General features: G+C 41.5%; 1 protein-coding gene across 4 annotated transcripts in view; it reads left to right on the plus strand.

The window, feature by feature from the left end:
- Positions 1-19625, plus strand: part of dip2a (disco-interacting protein 2 homolog A) — a 216143-nt gene that overhangs the window by 114222 nt on the left and 82296 nt on the right. For all 4 annotated transcript variants that reach the window (XR_005944547.1, XR_005944546.1, XM_041200489.1 and 1 more), the window contains exons 3-4: positions 1207-1350; positions 15856-15975. Coding sequence is in view for 2 of the 4 variants with exons in the window: in XM_041200489.1 (XP_041056423.1) it covers positions 1207-1350; positions 15856-15975 (264 nt within the window). In the remaining 2 variants the exon portion in view is untranslated. The remainder of the gene's footprint in view (positions 1-1206; positions 1351-15855; positions 15976-19625) is intronic.

Consider the following 19625-nt stretch of genomic DNA (forward strand, 5'->3'; position numbering starts at 1 on the left):
TCCGTTCTCTCAGGAAACAGGAATGAAATTGATTGCTGTTTTCTGAAGTTAGACCATATTTCAAACCATTTAATATTGCAATTGATCTTTGGAATGCAGATTGAGGATTTTTCCCATTATTGGTTTGCTCGTATTTTTGTCTAGCTCTAGAGCGCTTTTCCAAATGCAAATACTAAATCTAATGCCAGCCCAAACTTTCACATTTAACATCAGAATTACAGCTAAAACCATTTAGAGAGGAAATGCCATCCTTGATTCTCTGGTGAGAGGAGTTGTCGTGCACCAGTCAATTGTCAGCGCATTACAGGTCGAGTATCCTTTATTCGAAACCCTCGGGGCCGATTGCATTTTGGATTTCAGATCATTTTGGTTTTCGGACACTGCATGTAAATTTACATTACATTAGCCTAAGCCTAGGCTAGCTATAGTCTGAAGTAAATAAAATAGCTAAAAAAGTAAGATGCATCACTGAATAATAAATAGAGGGTACCTGTAATAAGTTTCTTTTTGACATGATTATCAAAAAAAATCACAAGGGTAAACAGTGCAGACAACAAGACTTCCCGTACTAAAGGTTGATGAGGTTCAAAGAAAGTGTGTGGCTTTTAGATGCATTTGGTGTTCAGATTTATGGATAAAGGATATTTGACCTGTCGTATAAATTAGTGTTGGATAAATGGGGCATTCAGTAGTTGAAACTATATAATCTAGGATGCTTATTTAAGGAAATTATAGCTTGCATAACTCGAGTGGGTCAATGTGTAATTGTGATTCTTTATCATGCGTACTTATTTGGGAAGGGGGAATTTGTCTAATTAATTATGTTGATCATTGTGAAGTTTTAGCTATATGTGCTTGGACCTGAATAATGTTCTTGAAGTTCCAGCTTTCTGATTCATTCCTCTAAATGATCAGCGTCTACCTTCTACCACAGTCAAACACAATGTGGTATTAATAGTAAAGTGCAGCTGTTGCAGTGAAAATAGTATAATTTCTTGAATTTGAGGGGAAAAGAAGAAAGGTCATATGTGTGAATATTTTAGGATACTGTAGAATTCTTGCCTTTAGCCCCTACCTGCTGAATAAACTGAAGTCCAGTGTAGCTGCATGGTAAGTATTCCTCAGCATGCTGAATAAACTGGAATTACCTATGGCGGGCATGTCGAGAGAGTCATCTTAAAGATTAAACCTCTTTTTTTCCTACAGGTGTAGATCCTTCTTTTCAAATTGAGTCCAGGCTCCCAGGTCCTATCCAGCCTTCACCATTTTCCTCCTCTGTCGCTTTTGTGGCTGCAACCAGGCAGCCCAAATCCAGAGCCTCCAATTCCAGGGATGAACGCTATCGATCGGGTAAGTCACGCTTCTGTTAGGCAGAGGTGAAGAAAGACTGTCACTGTAATAGAATACATCTTTTGCCATCAAAAACTGCATTTTAAGGAGTTTTATTGATCCAGGAATTACCGGTATGGAAAAAAAAACACCTATTCTAAACCCTTACAGCTTGCCTTTGTTAGTAGTTGTCCTGCATCCCTCCCTACAATAGCCACTCCTTGGGCTGTAAGAGTGGATGGTCTGATGCATTCAGCCTACATTAACCATCTAGGTGGATGTTTTCTGTTCCATTCTAACCTTTCACTGGAATTGGAATGATGGTCTTCATTTGGCACTTCCCAATACATTTCTGTTTCCGCCGATACAAGAGCAAAATGGTCCACTAAACATTCTGCCCTACATCTCTGATCTTTCGAGGAATACACCCATTCCTAACATATTAAAGGCTGACTCAGGAAGATATAGTAATGTTATTGGAATTTATTATAAAATAAGTGTGTGTATGTGTGTGTCTTAATTGGATTAAAGGTAGCTTTGATGTTTTAGAAGATGAGCTAGGTTTGAAATGTTAAGTAGGTAGACATAGGAGTAAAAGGCCATTTGCATTTTTAAATAAATCAGACTAGATTGTTTTGGAAGCAGGGGTGAAATGTGTCACCTAGCCAGGTGAAGTTCAGAAACTGTGTGTTTATCTTTCCCAAAGATTACTGGTAAAATGAGTATGATGAGAGATTTTTATTATCAGAAAGGTAAAGTCCAAAGATATAGTGAAACAATGGGAATTTGTATTCTAAGGGGAAAATATGTATAAAGGAGCGAAGGCTGTGTGTAAGGGTAGGCATTTTAAGATCTAACAAGTGTGAAAAGCCTCCAGCATCTACACCGCAAGCTGCTGTCTGCAACGAACTGAAGTTAAGAAAACTCACTTTGAATTCAACTGGTTCAGGGTATTGTGTGCCACCTTGCCCGAGTCTTTTAAAATCTGTGTCTTACTGTTGCCTTAACGAAAATGTAACTGGGAGCTAAGTTAATTAGGGGATTCAGAAGCTATAATAGTAGTAATTTATAGACATATGTATGTGCTTAAAATCATTTCTCTTATTAATAAATGTTTAATCTAGTTTTGTAAAAACCCAGAAGACTTAGTGATCCTTTTACTACTGAATGCAAGGCATGCATCTCAAAATTTATACAAATTGCATAACAAGTTGTGGCAGTTGTTTCAAGTTTCCCTTTGGGATTTGAAAAACTCAGCATTTACCATTGGCTGTGCCATAACATTGACCTTTAACATTTTCATTTTCCTGCAACAGTAAAAGGACAGAAAAGGCTTCCATTTATATAGCGCCTTTCACAGCCACAGGACGGCTTGAAGTCTTCACAGCTAATGAAGCACTTTTGAAGTGTAGTCACTGTTGTTATGTAGGAAACATTGGGTGCCTGTTCACACAAAACATGGTATCATCCTGATCTGTGTAATATTTTTAGTTCTCTTGGGCCTGCAGTCTATGCCCAGAGACCATGTTCCAAGAATATTTGTATAATAACAGGTCAGTTTTAGCCTGATACACACTGCAATGACTGTCTTGACCCCTCACGGATTATAAGAACATAACAGGAGCAGGAGTAGACCACTTGGCCCATCGAGCCTGCTCTGCCATTCCGTATGATCATGGCTGATCTTGGGCTTCAACTCCATTTTCCCGCCCATTCACCATTATTCTTAATTCCCTGAGAGACCAAAAATCTGTTTATCCCTGCCTGAAAGTATTCAACAATGGAGCATCCACAACCTTCTGGGGTAAAGAATTCTGAAGACTCACAACCCTTTGAGTGAAGGAATTTCTCCTCATTTCAGTTCTAAATGATTGTTTAGTATGAGAGGGTTGGTAATGAATTGTCGATATCTACGACTTTTTGGAAGGTTAGTATGGCATTCTTTAGGCTGGTTATGTGTGACCATTCATCACTCTCCCCCACCTTCCCCCCCTTCCCCACCCCCACCCCACCTACAGCCTGCATCTCTCCTTCACTTCCCTCAACCCCCAAATTTTGTCTCCTGCTTGGCTACTGAATTGATTTAATAACAACTTAAAGTAATATAGTACTTTTAACGTCCAAGAACGTATGTAGATGCTTCACAGGAGTGTTATCAGACAAAATTTGATACCAAACCACATAGGAAGCATTAGGAAAGGTTAACAAGAGCTTCATGAGAGGTGGATTTTATTATGAAGTGTCTTCAAGGAGAGAGAGGTGAAGAAGCAGCGAGAATTTGGTATAGCATTATCTATCGCTCATTTGGTAGCACTCATATCTGAGTCGGAAGTTTGAGAGTTTGAGGCCTACTCCACAGAGACTTAAATGCAAAAATCTAGGCCCACACTCCAATAGTGTGGGAGTGCTGCACTGTCTGTGGTCCTGTCTTTTTGATGAGACATTGAACTGAAGCCCCAGTTGCACTCTCAGGCGAGCATAAAACATCCCACAGCATTAATTCGAAAAAGAGAAGGGGTGTTGTGTCCTGAGCAATATATTATCCATCACCGAACATCAGTAAAACCGATTATTTGGTGATGACACATAGCTGTTTCTACGACTTTTGTGTGTGCAAATTGGCTGTTGTGCTTCCTATAATTTTTTTCATTCATTCAGTGGCTTTGCTGGCTGGGCCAGCATTTATTGCCCATCCCTAGTTTCCCTTGGGAAGGTGCTGGTGAGCTGCTTTCTTGAACTGCTGCAGTCCATGTGGTGTAGGTACAGCCACAGTGCTGTTAGGGAGGGAGTTCCAGGATTTTGACCCAGCAACAGTGAAGGAACGGCGATATATTTCCCAAGTCAGGATGGTGAGTGACTTGGAGGAGAATTTCCAGATGGTGGTGTTCCCATCTATCTGCTGCCCTTTTCCTTCTAGATGGTAGTGGTCGTGGGTTTGGAAGGTGCTGCCTAAGGAGCCTTGGTGATTTCCTACAGTGCATTTTGTAGATGGTACACACTGCTGCTACTGTGCATCGGTTGTGGAGGGAGTGAATGTTTATGGATGTGGTGCCAGTCAAGTGGGCTGCTTTGTCCAGGATGGTGTCAAACTTCTTGAGTGTTGTTGGAGCTGCACTCATCCAGACAAGTGGGGAGTATTCCATCAAACTCCTGACTAGTGCCTTGTAGATGGTGGACAGGTTTTGGGGAGTCAGGAGATGAGTTACCCGCTGCAGGATTCCCAGCCTCTGACCTGCTCCTGGAGCCACAGTATTTATATGACTAGTCCAGTTAAGTTTCTGGTCAATGATATCCCCTAGGATGTTGATACTGGAGGGATTCAGTGATGGTAATGCCATTGAACATCAAGGGGTGATGGCTGGATTCTCTCTTGTTGGAGATGGTCATTGCCTGACACCTGTGTGGCGCGAAAGTTACTTGCCACTTGTCAGCCCAAGATTGGATATTGTCCAGGTCTTGCTGCATTTGGACATGGACTGCTTCAGTATTTCAGGAATCGTGAATGGTGCTGAACATTGTGCAGTCATCAGCGAATAGCCCCACTTTTGACCTTAGATGTAAGGAAGGTCATTGCTGAAGCAGCTGAAGATGATTGGGCCAAGGCCACTACCCTGAGGAACTCCTGCAGTGATCTCCTGGAATTGAGATGACTGACCTTCAACAACCAGAACCATCTTCCTTTGTGCTCGGTATGACTCCAAAGGCAGAGAGTTTTCCCCCATTTCCCATTGACTCCAGTTTTGCTAAGGCTCCTTGATGTCACACTCGGTCAAATGCTGCCTTGATGTCATGGGCAGTCACTCTCACCTCACCTTGGGAGTTCAGCTCTTTTGTCCATATTGGAACCAAGGCTGTAATGAGGTCAGGAGCTGAGTGGCCCTGGCAGAACCCAAACTGGGCACCATTGAGCAAGTTATTGTTAAGCAAGTGCCACTTGATAGCACTGTTGATAACCCCTTCCATTACTTTACTGATGATTGAGAGTAGACTGATGGGGCGGTAATTGGCTGGGTTGGATTTGTCTTGCTTTTTGTGTAGAGGACGTACCTGGGCAATTTTCCACGTAGCCGGGTTGATGCCAGTGTTGTAGCTGTACTGGAACAGCTTGGCTAGGGGTGCGGTAAGCTCTGGAGCACAAGTCTTCAGTACTGTTGCCAGAATGTTGTCAGGGCCCATAGCCTTTGCAATATCCAGTGTCTTCAGCTGTTTCTTGATATCACATGGAGTGAATCAAATTGGCTAAAGGCTGGCATCTGTGATGCTGGGGACCTCCGGAGGTGGATCATCCACTCGGCACTTCCGGCTGAAGATTGTTGCAAATGCTTCAGCCTTATCTTTTGCACTGATGTACTGGGTTCTTCCATCATTGAGGATGGGGATATTTGTGGAGCCTCCTCCTCCAGTGAGTTGTTTAATTGCCCACCACCATTCACGACTGGATGTGGCAGGACTGCAGAGCTTAGATTTGATCCGTTGGTTGTGGGATCGCTTAACCTTGCCTATCACCTGCTTATGCTGTTTGGCACACAAGTAGTCCTCTGTTATAGCCTCACCAGGTTGACACCTCATTTTTAAGTATGCCTGGTGTTGCTCCTGGCATCCTGCACTCCTCATTGAACCAGGGTTGATCCAGTGACTACACTTGAAACCAGTGTTTAATTATCTTTAAATCTTTGGGGTGCACTGAAAGTTATATTAAAGGAAATATTTCTCCTTTCTTTCTTTGATTTATATTTTCTCCCCCTCTGCCACAGTTTTTATCTTCAGATGGTGGGCCAGCTACAGATAATGCTCAAAACTCACCTGCCCTTTATGTTGTCTAGTATGGAGGGCTAGCTGCTTCCATCATATGCAAATACCCTCACTGTGCCCAGGAATCAGACCCAGCACTCTGGTTCCCAGGACTGGTGGAGTGAAGCTGTAATCCAGGCCTTGTGGTTCAGAGGTCGAATGCTGCCACTAATTTTGTGTTCATTGCAACTGGTTGTGAGTACATATCTGGATGTCAACCCATGACTGTATTCAGGTCTCCACTCTGGAGTGGGGCTTGAACCCTTTATCCTTTTGACTCAGAGATAGGAATGCTACCAATAAACCAAGGACTCATTCCCTACCAGGCAGGAGCAGGGATTTATTCTCAGAGATTGGTGTAGAGGGATGAGAAGATGACTGTGTTCCTCTTTCTTTCTTCATGATGTCTACTGTTTTTAATTCAGCTCAGAGCCCTTGAGCATATGGCCCAGTAACTTCTCCGTCATGAGTGGAGTCTTTGTATGACCTTTGAGGTCATATAATGTTGGACAAGTGTATGATTGGAATATCTGTTGGGGTTCGTGCGCCCACATCTGCTGACAGATTTCTCACACAAGCAGACTTTACTTTTTGTCACAAGTCAGGACGACTTGTGGTTTTGTCAGGACATGTTGGTTTGCATTGTTGAAGGATTCCTGCTACATAACTAATTAATTTGCTCAGTGCGGGAGTTCGTTCTGTTTTCATATATTGTTCTGCTGAATTGCTTTAGCATCAACGGAGCCCTGGACCATCCCAGTAAACTGTTTAAAAGCACTTCCAATTTCTTTGTGTTTAGCAATCTCATCTGAGGGTTTAAGTCGAGTCAGCTGCCTTTTCATTGCACATATCATGGTCTTATGGCTGAATTCAGTGGGCAGGATACTCTGTCCTTCAGTTCCAGTGTGACTGCCGACATGGGCTTTTCATTTTCATGTTGTCATTTAGCCATATTTTAGCCCACACCTGCTGAATAAAGTTCATGTTCAATTTCTAGATGAAAAATTAGACATACAGGGAATACCTTGTCACTTTTCCCAACCTCCAAGATGTCCTTTAAATATCCTTCAAATTATTCTTTCACCTGCAGCCAATTCTTTAGCAGTGGCACTTGTATTTCATATCTGTATTTAGTTGACTAGTTTCAGAGCTCCTCAAGAGATTGCTCGGGTATCAATTAATTAAATTCCCACTACTTTCCAAGTTATCAGGTTTCTTGTCATTTACAAAAACTGTCCTCAGTGGGATCTAGTGCAGCAAGTCGTCTTACCGTCAGGCTGTCTTATTCCCCTGCAAGGAAGGTGCTGGCCCTCAAAGGAAGGGAACATGCCTTTTGTGTCTTCGTGCAAATGGCTACCGCCATTTTCATGTCTGTTTATACAAGAATAGCCTTAAAGTTAACCTAATCTGTTTAGGATTGAGGTTATTAAGCACCTTCTCAAAAGTGGTAGTGCGAATATGGAACACTCTCCCTCAAACTGTTACGGGTTGGTCAATTGAAAATTTCAAAACTGGAATTGATAGATTTTGAGTTATTAAAGGTTATGGCACCAAGACCAATGTGTGGAGTTGAGATACAGACCAACCATAATCTAATTGCATGGTGGAGCAGGCTTGAGGAATTGAATGACCTACTGTTGTTTCTATGAATGTTCATGATTTCTTTCAGTGATTCTGTAGCAGCTCTCCATTGTTCTGGCTAGTGGAGATGAGTGGTCACCACAGAATCTGAGGTGGTGGGTGACCCAAGATCATAATCTTTGTCACTTCCTTCCTTAGCATGGAGCAACTTGCACTGAGGGGTTCAGACTGAGGGCCAGTGACACCTAAGTGGTGCTTAAATAGTTTGAAAGGGAGAAATACAAAACATCTACTAAGATGCTGGATTTAGTTAAGGTTGACTTTTTAGGCAGGGTAACTTTCCACAGTGATCTGCCAAGCCTGTTAACGGATAAAATGATAACAGTAGATCGGTGGGAGGTGTTTAAAAAAAGTTACAGAATCAGTTTATGTCTTTAAGGCACAAAAGCCCTACCTGCCAAAAAAAAGCAGCCATGGACAACTTGAAGAGGTAAGAGACAACAGAAGAATAAAAGAAAAAAACATCCAAAAAGTAGTGCAGATGTTGGTGACTTGAAGAGATACAAGGAACATCAATGGGTGACAAAACAGATAGCAAAAGCTAGTGAGTTTGAAAAAATAAGAAAGGGATATCAAAATCAACATAAAAAATATTTACAATTATGTTGAGCAAAAGGGGGTAGTCAGGGGCAATCCTTTAAAATTGAGAAGTGTGACATCAATGAAAATAAGTAAGTGGTGAACATGCTGAAGAACAACTTGGCATCAATATTTCCAGTAGAGGAAAAGGTCAGCATGCTGGAAATCCCAAGGGAAAATAATGCTGAAGTAGGGGCAGTGACTCACAAAGATTAACGCAAGCAAAACAACAGTAATGAAAATGGTAGCACTGATGAGTGACAGGTCCCCACAGTTAGTTAGTTTCTATTCCGGTTTTAAAGGGAGTAGGTGGGAACACTGTACATATCTCTACTATAATCTTCCAAAGCGCTGTCAATTCCAGAACCGCTGCTTCAGATGGACATTTTTCTTTGTCATTTTGCTATTAAAGAAAGGGATGCCTGGAATTACAGACCAGTTAGCCTAATATCTCCTGTCAGAAAATTACTAGTTTCTATAATTGGAGGTAAGGTGACTGAATGCCTAGTTGATGAGAGAACCAGCATGGATTTGTGAAGGGTAGGTCACACCTGATGAGCCTGATTTAAATTTTCTGAAAAGGTGATTAGAGTAGTGGATAGATGAATATCTATGGATGTTATTTATATGAACTTGCGTTAATGACCTGGTTAATAAGTTGGCTGAGTGGTAGGAAATATTGATAGATTAGGTAAATGGGTAGAACTGTGGCAAATGAATTTCAGCGTAGGCAATGAGAGGTCATTAAATTTGGATGTATTTACCTTGGAGGGAGTGTAGCATAGATTAACCAGGATGATACCTGGAATCCAAAGGTTAATTTACAAGGCGATAGCTTTCCTATTAAATCTGGAGTCAGGCAGGGCTGCCCTCTCTCGACTGTTCTTTTCGTGTGTTGCATAGAACCCTTTGCTGAGTCCATCAGGAAGGATCCGGGCATAAGAGGAGTGACGATCCCAGGCAGTGGAGGCACTTAGGTCAAAATCTCCCTGTACATGGACGATGTCGCCGTCTTCTGCTCGGATCCGCTGTCGGTGCACAGACTGATCCACATCTGCAACCAGTTCGAACTGGCCTCGGGAGCCAAGGTAAATCGTGGGAAGAGCGAGGCCGTGTTCTTTGGGAACTAGGCTGACCGATCCTTTGTCCCCTTCACTGTCAGGGCTGACGGCCTGAAGGTGCTGGGGATATGGCTCGGAAGGACCAGGGCACGTGTTAGAAACTGGAAGGAGTGAGTGTCTATGGTGAAAAGGAAACTGGGCATGTGGGAGAGACGCTCCCTCTCCATTGCGGGTAAGAACCTGGTCGTCAGGTGTGAGGCACTCTCGCTGTTGCTGTACGTGGCGCAGGTCTGGCCCATTCCACACTCCTTTGTGGTGGCGATCACCCGAGCCATCTTCCACTTTATCTGGAGGTCGAAAATGCATCGTGTCTGCAGGGACACGATGTACAAGCCTCTAGATAAAGGGGGGAAAAACGTGCCCAACATCGCCCTCATACTGATGGCCACCTTTGTGTGTGGCTGCATTAAGCGGTGCGTAGACCCTCAGTATGCAAACACCAAGTGTCGCTACATGCTGAGGTTCTACCTGTCCCCAGTGTTACGAAGGATGGGTCTGGCCACGCTGCCGTGGAACGCTCCAAGTAGTTGGACCGTGCCGTACCACCTGTCCCTCGTGGGAAAATTTATGCAGAGAAACACCTTTGACCACAAATCCATCAGGCAGTGGTCGGCATGTAACGTCTTAAAGGCCCTGAGGGAAAAGGAGAGGGTGGATCCTGTGGGATGGTTCCCTGAGCAGACTGACAAAGTCATTTGGCAGAATGCCTCATCACCAGAACTTTCCAACAAGCACCAAGACGTAGCTTGGCTGGTGGTGAGAAAGGCCCTCCCTGTAAGATCCTTCCTACATGCCAGGAGTCTCACCCCCTCTGCACGTTGCCCTCGAGGTGGCTGTAGTGGGGAAGAGACTGTTGTTCACCTTGTAGATTGTGTCTTTGCGAAGAAAGTCTGGAGAGAGATGCAGTGGTTTCTGTCGAGGTTCATCCCGAGCATTTCTGTGACACAGGACTCTGTGCTCTACGGGCTGTTCCCAGGGACACACACCGAGACAAACATCAACTGCAGCTGGAGGATCATCAACTCGGTGAAAGACGCTCTTTGGTCTGCCTGAAACTTGTTGGTTTTCCAGCGCAAAGAGTTGTCCCCGACCGGGTGTTGCAGACTGGCATGTTCCAAGGTCCAGGACTACGTGCTGAGGGACTCAGTTAAGCTTGGGGCAGCTGCCACAAAGGCGCAATGGGGAAGGGTCGCTGCCTAAGACCTTTCTGCCATAGTGCACTGAGGGGCTGGGAACTGTAAAGAGCCCCTTAGGCTGTACAGCTTAAAATGAATGTCTGCCAATGATTGTAATATTCATTGTTTGTACTGATACACCTTGTGATTCATGTTGTAAAAGTTGAACCTGATTGTATTTTTGTAATGGTGATATTGAAATGGTTCGAAATGTTTTTGAAGATTTATGAATAAAGTATATTTTTGCAAAAAAAAGTTAATTTACAAGGCGATACAAACTAGCGTTGCATTTCCTGGAAAATAGAAGGTTAAGGTTAATTGAGATTTCCAAGATATTAAGGAGAGCAGATAGGGTAGATAGAGAGAAACTATTTCTGCTGGTGTGGAGTGTCGAACAGAGAGGGTGTAGTCTAAAAATTAGAGCCAGACCTTTCAGGAGTGAAATTAGGAAACACCCCTGTACACGCAAGGGGTGGTAGAAATTTGGCATTCTCTTCTGTAAATGGTGATTGCTGCTTGATCAGTTATTAATGTTAAATGAATGACTTCCAAAAATCTGAAGGGACCTGGGCAAAGGGAATATGGAGTTGGATCTCGGGTCAGCAATCATCTCATTGAATGGTGGGTGCAACAAGCTCAGAATAAAATGTTTTCTACACTGTCCCATCAAGTATTCCCACTGCAGGCAAAGCACTGGTTAGAAGCAGAATAAACCTTCCCCTGCTCTGTCCCACCAAACACTCCTCAGTCAGGGATAGCACTAGATGGATACAAGTAAAGCTTCCATATTTGATTCCATTGAATACTCCCAAGACAGCATGAGTATAAAGCAAAGCTCCTTCTGCTCTGTCCCATCAAACTCTTTTAATCTAATGCTCTTCTTACCCTTTTTAGTTAGCCACAGATGGAACACATTTTCCATGGAATTTATTTTTTCCATGGATACATATTTATTAAGAGTTATGAAATATTTCTTGAAATACCTGAGTACAGAAATCACAATATTTGCTGCACCTGCATGTTAACTATCAGGAAAGCAAATTATTGATATTGATTACAAAGGATTGGAGTATGGGTAGATAGATGCCTTACTACAATTGTGTAGGACCATGGTGACTCTGCACCTGGAATTCTTCATACAGTTGTGCTCTCCTTACCTAAGGAAGAATATAGTTGGCTTAAAGGGAGTGAAGCAAAGGTTCATTCAACTGATTCCTGGAATGAGGGCATTTTCCAAGAGGACAGATTGAGTTAACCAAGCCTAATTCCTTGAAATTTAGAAGAATTTGAGGTGATCTCATTGAAACACACAGAGGCTTGACAGCTTAGATCCTAGGGGGATGCTTCTGCAGGCTGGGGAGTCTAAACCAAGGAGTCACAGTCTCTGAATAAGGAGTTGGCCATTTAAGATTCTGAAGAGAAATCTCTTACTCAAAGGGTTGTGAATCTTTGGAATTCTCAACTACAGAGAGTTGTTGAGTATAATCTAGCTAGACATCGGCAGATTTTTGGATGAGGAGGAGATCAAGAGATCAAGACCTAGGGGTGAGACATTGGTGAGGTTGAAGTAGAAGATATCAGCCATGATCTTATCAAATGGTGAAGCAGGCTCGAAGTGCTGAATGACCACTTGTTCCCATTGCTTGTGTTTTTATATTCCACTTAAATGACATGGTTAGACTTGGACTTTTGTTCAGAACTTGAGGGTGGACTTTCGGTGCAATTGTGGCTTTCAAGATGTACATCTCCAGAAAATTGAAAAAACCTGAGCGGCAGTGAAGAAGTCAAATCCATTGTAATGTATTCTTTGCAGGAACTCCTAACCATCGTTATGGCCTATATTCAATCTCAGCAGGTTATGTTTCACTAATAACATTCCATATTTTGAACAATGTAGGAAGCATTATGTTCCATTTAGTGTTTTATTACTTGTAATATTTTGGTATGCTTATAAATTTTACAATAATTACATAACCCCAGTTCATCATACACAGTAGAAGGAAAGGCAGCACTTTACACTAGATTTTACCATTTTAATTGTCACCTGGAATAAGCAGGTGTCTGCATTAATGAGGGAGGGTAGCTTTATGATCATGGTTAAGTATGATGAGAAAAATATATTGGAGCAATTTGCTTATGATTTACAGCTCTCTGTGTAGAAAGCTAGTCATTAAATAAGTGAGAATAGTTAATGCTCCCATCACTTTAGGGTAAGAATGAGATAGGCCTTCAACCTTTGAGGACTCTGACTTATAAAATATTATCTTGGCTTATTTTTGTAATTTTTCTTTGCTTTGAAGCAAAAGCACGAGGAAATATTTTTTATAACTCATCAAGCTTTTTGATGTTTAGATTGACATGGTGGGTCAATATGGAGTGGTGGGTTTCTGAACTTTTCAGAGGGGAAGCGTTGTCATCAGGAACCTATTCTTTTCTGCCCTCCAACCCCACCTGACCCCAGTTAATTTCTTTTATCGCTCTCTTTGAAAATGATGCTAAACTGTTGTTTTAGTTTCAGAAGTCACTTTAGCTGATATTTAGCTTGGGGGTGTGGGAAAATCAAAGCTGAAGAGTATCCTATCCCTTGTGACTGCATGCTTACCACTTTCCAGCAGTTATCATTGAATAATGGATCAGGATTGTTTGGAAAAATAATGGAAGCTTTAAAGATGCTTGCTGTTGTTGATGTACAAATTGTCCAACAGTTTGTGGCAATAAAGAGTTCCCTGTGAGCAGGGCACTTTATGCTGATCTGCTGATAGCCTTTCAAAAACAGCAGTTTGCAATTAAACTCCCTGTGAGTTTCAGCAAATTGTTCCACTTATGCATTCATTATCAATTAAGGTTGCCATTGAAAGTTAGGGCTGATACATAACAGTGCAGGTACCTTTTTAGTGACTAGATTTACTAGCATGCCTTTCAACCTCCGCAGCCCAGAAAAGCATTTATCTGGAGTCTCATTCCTACACTGGTAAATCATTCATGTTTTTTAGAACAAATATAAGGTTATATTTTTTCTCTGGTCCTTTGTCTCAATACCTGTCATCTCTGTCACCCTGCTCTTTTTTCCCCTCTTTGTTTCTTTCTGTATCTGTTTTTTGACTCTTAATTCGCCCCATTTCCTCCTCTATTGTTCCTGTTTCTTTCTCAATCCTTAGTCTATCTCCTTAACTGAGGTGATTGATCAGTCCCATTGTTCACTAAAGCCCACCTAGCCCTGCCTTTGCCATGCTCTAATTAGGCTGCATTTGCAGCAATTTGTGATGTAAATTTTTTTTGAGTTTAAGTGTAAGATATCAGGCCTGTCTAACAGGCACGCTTTGAGGTGTGGCACTTTGTTAATTCAGGATAATTTAATCAACAGTCAATCCTTTGTCTTGTTCTTTGTTGCTTCTTCCTATCGTGGGGATATCAGAGCAAATCATTATTGTGCTCTCACTTCTGTCTCAGCTGGGATAAACTAGTTCAGCACAAACCAGGTTTGGAATTTCACAATTCCTTGGTTACTGCTCACCTGGTTTACTATGATTGAGCCATTGCTGAAGGAGTGAGAACCTCAAACTCGTGATTTTTATTCTGCAATTGACGACTGCAACCAGAAGCTAATGAGGAAGTTTGTGTGGCCACACCTCTGAAACAAATGGTCAAATTTGAGATCTTTTTCAGTTTCTTCAGATAAATTGGACCACTTAGCCTCAGCTAAGAGTGGGACAGCTAGTGTGCTATACCTGTGCGGTTCTTATCAGTAATGAGAATTGTTGATTAAAGTGATAACAGGACTTGATGTTTGTCAGTGCCTACTTTTGACAACATTGGTTGAATGGCTGGGGAATGGTATCTTGAGTGACTGCTTTTCTATTGCTCCATTGTGGTTCTCTTTTAACAGGGACTATTTACATATTTAATATGATTGCACCAGCTATGTTCAAGGGAAAGGAAGAGATGTGCAAATCTCCTTGAATTTTTTTTTTGCAGTTAAAATGCCCTCAGATGGCTGTCTGAATCATTTTCTGCTATCTCAGTTATTTTGAATAGATCAGATTTGGAGCCCCTGTTGTGATGAACCAAGACAAAATATTCAGAGTTCGCACTGCAAATTTCCTTTGGCTTCTCCGCAGTTCTGTTGCAAGGGCTCACAAGCAGGGCATCTGTAACCAATCCAGTAGCCTTCAGAGCAGTGCAGTTAGCTTGATGCAAATTTTAAACTCCAATTCAAAGAAAATAGGTCTTTCTCTGGATAGGCAATGCCATCATAAGTGAGTATGGAGGGATTGATCTTCATGTTCTGTGCTGGAATATTCTTCTGATTGGAATTCATATTAGAACCATGGACAACACCTCAGTACAAAGTTGCTATAGGCAGTTGAAGAATGGATGCTTGGTTAGCAGGTGAGTTTTTGAGACTTGGTTTCCCCAAAGGTAGATTTAGTAATCAAATATTGATTGCTGTGGTAAACTTTGAGATCCAGGTATTTTCATTTCATATGATTCCCAGTGTAATATAGAAAATAAAAAGAACAGGACTCCGATTCTGATAACCTCATTGGTCATGGAGTTTGTAATCCTTGGTTATTGGCCAATGTTGCAGTGATCTCACAATCTTCAAGGAATATACAATCTTACTGAACAACCCAAGTACTTCATATAGATTTGGCACGCTGCTCCTTGGCTTGGTTATTGCAGCATTGGCAATGTTTCTGAATATTTTTAACCTTTGTAACCAATTTCCATTCGAATTGTATGGTGCAGCTAATGCAAATTTCTTTATCTTTCCAGAAAGATTTTCTTGGAAAATATCTTGTATTTTGATTCATGAAAGAGGCTTTCATTTACCATTGAGTTTATGAGAGATACTGGAACTGCCTCTCACTTTTCCTTCCTCCAAACCACCACCCCACCCCCCCCCCCCCCCCCCCCCCCCGCTCCCCATGCCCCTGCACTCCCCTCAACCTCACCACTCTTTCCCACTACCCCCCCCCCCCCCCCCCCCCCCCCAATCCAAGTGGAAGCTGGATTTTGGTAACTCCATACAGTAGTAGAGTCAAAATTTAAAATTCTGTGGAGTGGCGATAAGATTTACTTCCCACCATTCCATGGAACAATGCATTTGCCCTCCGTACTTGACGACCCAAGATTTCCTTTAAGATGTTTACTTAAGTTGCAGTGATTGTCCATTATATGTTTGTTCATGTTGTTTGCTGATTTTTCTGTCTCCACAGACTTGCATACTGAAGCAGTCCAAGCAGCTCTGGCCAAATACAAAGAGAGAAAGATGCCGATGCCTTCGAAGAGGCGCTCTGTGCTTGTACATTCATCACTAGATGCATACACTCCACCAGGTACACAGACAAACCTATTATTATAATCTGCATATTAATTTCTACTGTTGGTTCCATTTGTTGAACTGGCGTCCTATTTTGGCTGAGACACAACATCACAACATCGCTGCTTGAGATCATAGACTTCAGATAGTGATATTTTGTTCTTTTAATGAATTCCTTCTCTCTTCTGTCCCTCCTCCACAAAACCATGAGGTTGCATCCCAGCAATAAGCAGTGAAGGCTGTTTCTGTTGGAATCCACCTTAAACAATGAACCCCTTCTGCAATCATTATTTTTAGGTTGGCTGTGGGGGGGGGGGGGGGAAGTCTCAGAAAGAGATTAGCATGATTAATTAAATAAATTTAGACTGGAACTGATAAATGGGGATGAAAGACATGAAGATTCTGACGTTTTATTAAATTCTTCTGCATATCACAAAGGACGTTTGCTTAGTGAGTGACATTGGCAGAGGCCTGTAACTGTCTTATTCCAGTAATGTGTAGTATGTGAAGATCTACAGAGGAGGAAAAATCTTTTCAAATGACTTGACTAAATTAAATAAATTGTCCCCTTTGGGAACAGAAAATTAGACTCCTATGTACTTTTTCAGTTCCATGTTCCTTACTTCACAAGTAGAGTGCCATCACTCTAAACAAGACTACAAGTTGGTCTGCTGCCAGTGATGCTTGTGAACTGGCTACTTAATGATATGTCTGATTGACAAAGTGACTGTCCCTGAGTTTCCCCACTGGTATGTGATCAATGTGTATACATTCACTGAGCTGTGCATGCTCTATGGAATGTGTTTATACTCCATGTGTGTCTGTGGAAGAGTTACCTTGAAGGAGGAACAAAGTATATTTTCAAAATAGCTTTAGAGCTCATTTGGAAGGTAGGTGTTAACCTCATCGTGCTGAATGAACTGGAGCTTCATGCATAGACATGAATAGGACTGAGCCATTCATTTAGATTATGTCTGCTCTGTATCTCAACTCCATTTACCCCCCTTTGTTTTATATCTATAATGTCCTTATCTAATGAAAATTGGTTGTTCTCAGTCTTGAAAATTCCAGTTTACCTCAGTTCATCAGTTTTTTGAGGAAGCGAGTTCTACGTTTTCACTTCCCTTCATGTGAAAAATTGGTTCCTGATTTCACTCCTAGTTTTTAAGGTTGTTCCCCTTGTTCTGGATTTCCCAACCGGAAGTAGTAGTTTCTCTGTACCTACCCCGTTGAATCCCTTAATTATTGTAAGCACCTTGATTTGATCATTCCTCAATCTTCTCGGCTCAAGGAAATATGGTGCAAGTTTATCCAACTTGTCTCCAGAATTTAACCCTTTAAATCCTGGTGTCGTGGTGAATCTGAGCATTTCCCCTGCCTAGGCCAATACATGTTTCCTGTGGTGCGGTGCTCAACACTGAATGCAGCACTGCAGATGAAGCCTAAGATTTTATAACGAAAGTGCCATGATCCACTATTATACCCAGCTCCCTTACGATAAAAGACAGCACTGATCACATTTTTGCTTTTTGATCGCTTACTGTACACTGCGCATGAGCTTTAGTGATTTGTGCATGTGGGCATGTAAAGCCCTTTGCCCCTCCGCAGCTCCTAGTCTCTCGCCATTAAAATAATCCCTTTGTCTTCCTTGGATCCAAATGGATGACATTATACAATGTTGAAATTATGCCCTCTTGATCAAACATTGAGCCAGCTGCAGATTCAATAATGTTGGAATTGGACCAGGTAAGGGTAGCAGGCCTGGGTGATGTTAGTGGACCAGTTGGACTTTTATGACGATCCTGCAGCTTTCATTGGCACTAACTCTCAAATTATAGTTTTATTGAATTCATTATGGTACATCTGAATGAGGTCACCAGTCTTGTGCCAAATGTTCTAAATCATAAACAATTTTTTTCAGTAGGCCTGTGCTGAAACTGAGTGAACTCACTCACATGCAAAGAGCAAAGACTTTATTTGCTGTAGCTCCTGCGATTTTTGAGCCCAAGCCCCAGTGGTATTGGAAAAAATTGGTACCATGCTTGCCCTTTCTGTTTAAAGTTAGGATATATGAACTATTTTCCTACCTCTGAAGTATTTGTGCTGCATGGTGACGGTGTGTGAGAGAAATTATGTAATTGTGCATATTTTTATGAAGGTGAAGACTAATCTAATGGTGGGATGTGTATCTCATGCCTTGAGGAATGCATTTGGTTGGTAGATGTAGTTATATTTTTAAAAATTGATATAATTCATCTAATTTTTAAGGTATCTGATTCTGCTTGATTGTTTTCGCTATGATCAACATTTGAAGGAACTTTTTCTGTCATTTGTGAAGTCAGGCAGCCACCTAAATTTGCTAGAAGCTTGCCCATATTTCAAGCAAATTAAATTAATCACAGAATCAGAGTAGGAGACGGGTAGACACAGTCAGATGTGGAGTCCAGAACCAAGCTTAATGGATTACATAATTTGTATTGGTGGTCAATGTTGGATTTTGGGTGGGTGTTCAAATAACTAACAGTTCTTGGGAATAATCATAAATCTGGGAATGCTGGGGATCCTGGGAAGACTAGTCTTCTCCTTCCTGCTGTGCGATCTTAGCCTAGATTTCAGCCTCCAGTCAATACTGAAACATACGTACAGGACAGTATCATTTGACCTAACGAGTAGTGTCACTCCACAACCAGAATGGTGTAAGTGCATTTGAAATAACAAGCATCAAAGGAAAATGAAAGCCCATCAATTGTCACTAGACGTTGTGAATGTGTTTCAGTGACTGGTGGAATTAAATCACACATGACAGTTTTCACTCACATTGCTGGTGAGATAGAGGGATAGCCCAACTTAATTTAGTTTCCATAAGCCTCTGACCCCCCTGTACATGGGCACATATTGATAAATAATGTCATGTTAAAAATAAGGGTGAAATGACGTTGTTATAATTCTCTTTGCAGTAACACCATTAGGTAATAGTATTGCTGCACCATTTCTGGAGGTGTAATAAAATAATTGTTTTTGCAGTTTGAATTGACCAGTGAAGGAATTAAGTCTTGCAGCTACAGTAGAAAAACCAGAAACGTGTTGTATTTGCGCCATGTAGTGTTTATGATAATCATTGTAGATCTGTATAATGTTAAACCAACAGCTAAATTAATGGTCAGAGTGCATGGATTTATTTTATGCAAATGAGAACTTAGCACAGTTAAATATTGGCACAACCATTGTATGAAAACATTAAATCTTTCTGTTGTGTGAAATTAGTGAAGAATTACACAGATGAATGAGTTTGACAAATACTGTTAAGGAAACTGGGGGAATGAAACTTTGAATGACAGCAAATAGGAGAAGGAATAAGAGCAAAATACAGTGTCCTTAGCTCAATGCTTCCAGTTCCTAAACATGGTTTAGGAATAATGTGAAACTATCTCTATGGAATTATTTTCATTGCCCATAAAAAAAAACACATAATGGAGAACATGAGGTATTAAAGCAATGGGAAGTAGCATTCCATGTGAGGTATTGTACAATCCACACAACCTTAATGTTTGCACTCATATTAATATTTACATCCAGTTTTTATCGCTTTTATGTTGCGTGTGTGATGTGTAATATGAAGAGTTCATAATGAGGATCTGGGCTAAAAACTGTGTTCTCATCAGGAGC

The sequence above is a fragment of the Carcharodon carcharias genome, chromosome 12 (genome assembly GCF_017639515.1).
Source record: "Carcharodon carcharias isolate sCarCar2 chromosome 12, sCarCar2.pri, whole genome shotgun sequence".
In the NCBI taxonomy this organism is placed as follows: Eukaryota; Metazoa; Chordata; class Chondrichthyes; order Lamniformes; family Lamnidae; genus Carcharodon; species Carcharodon carcharias.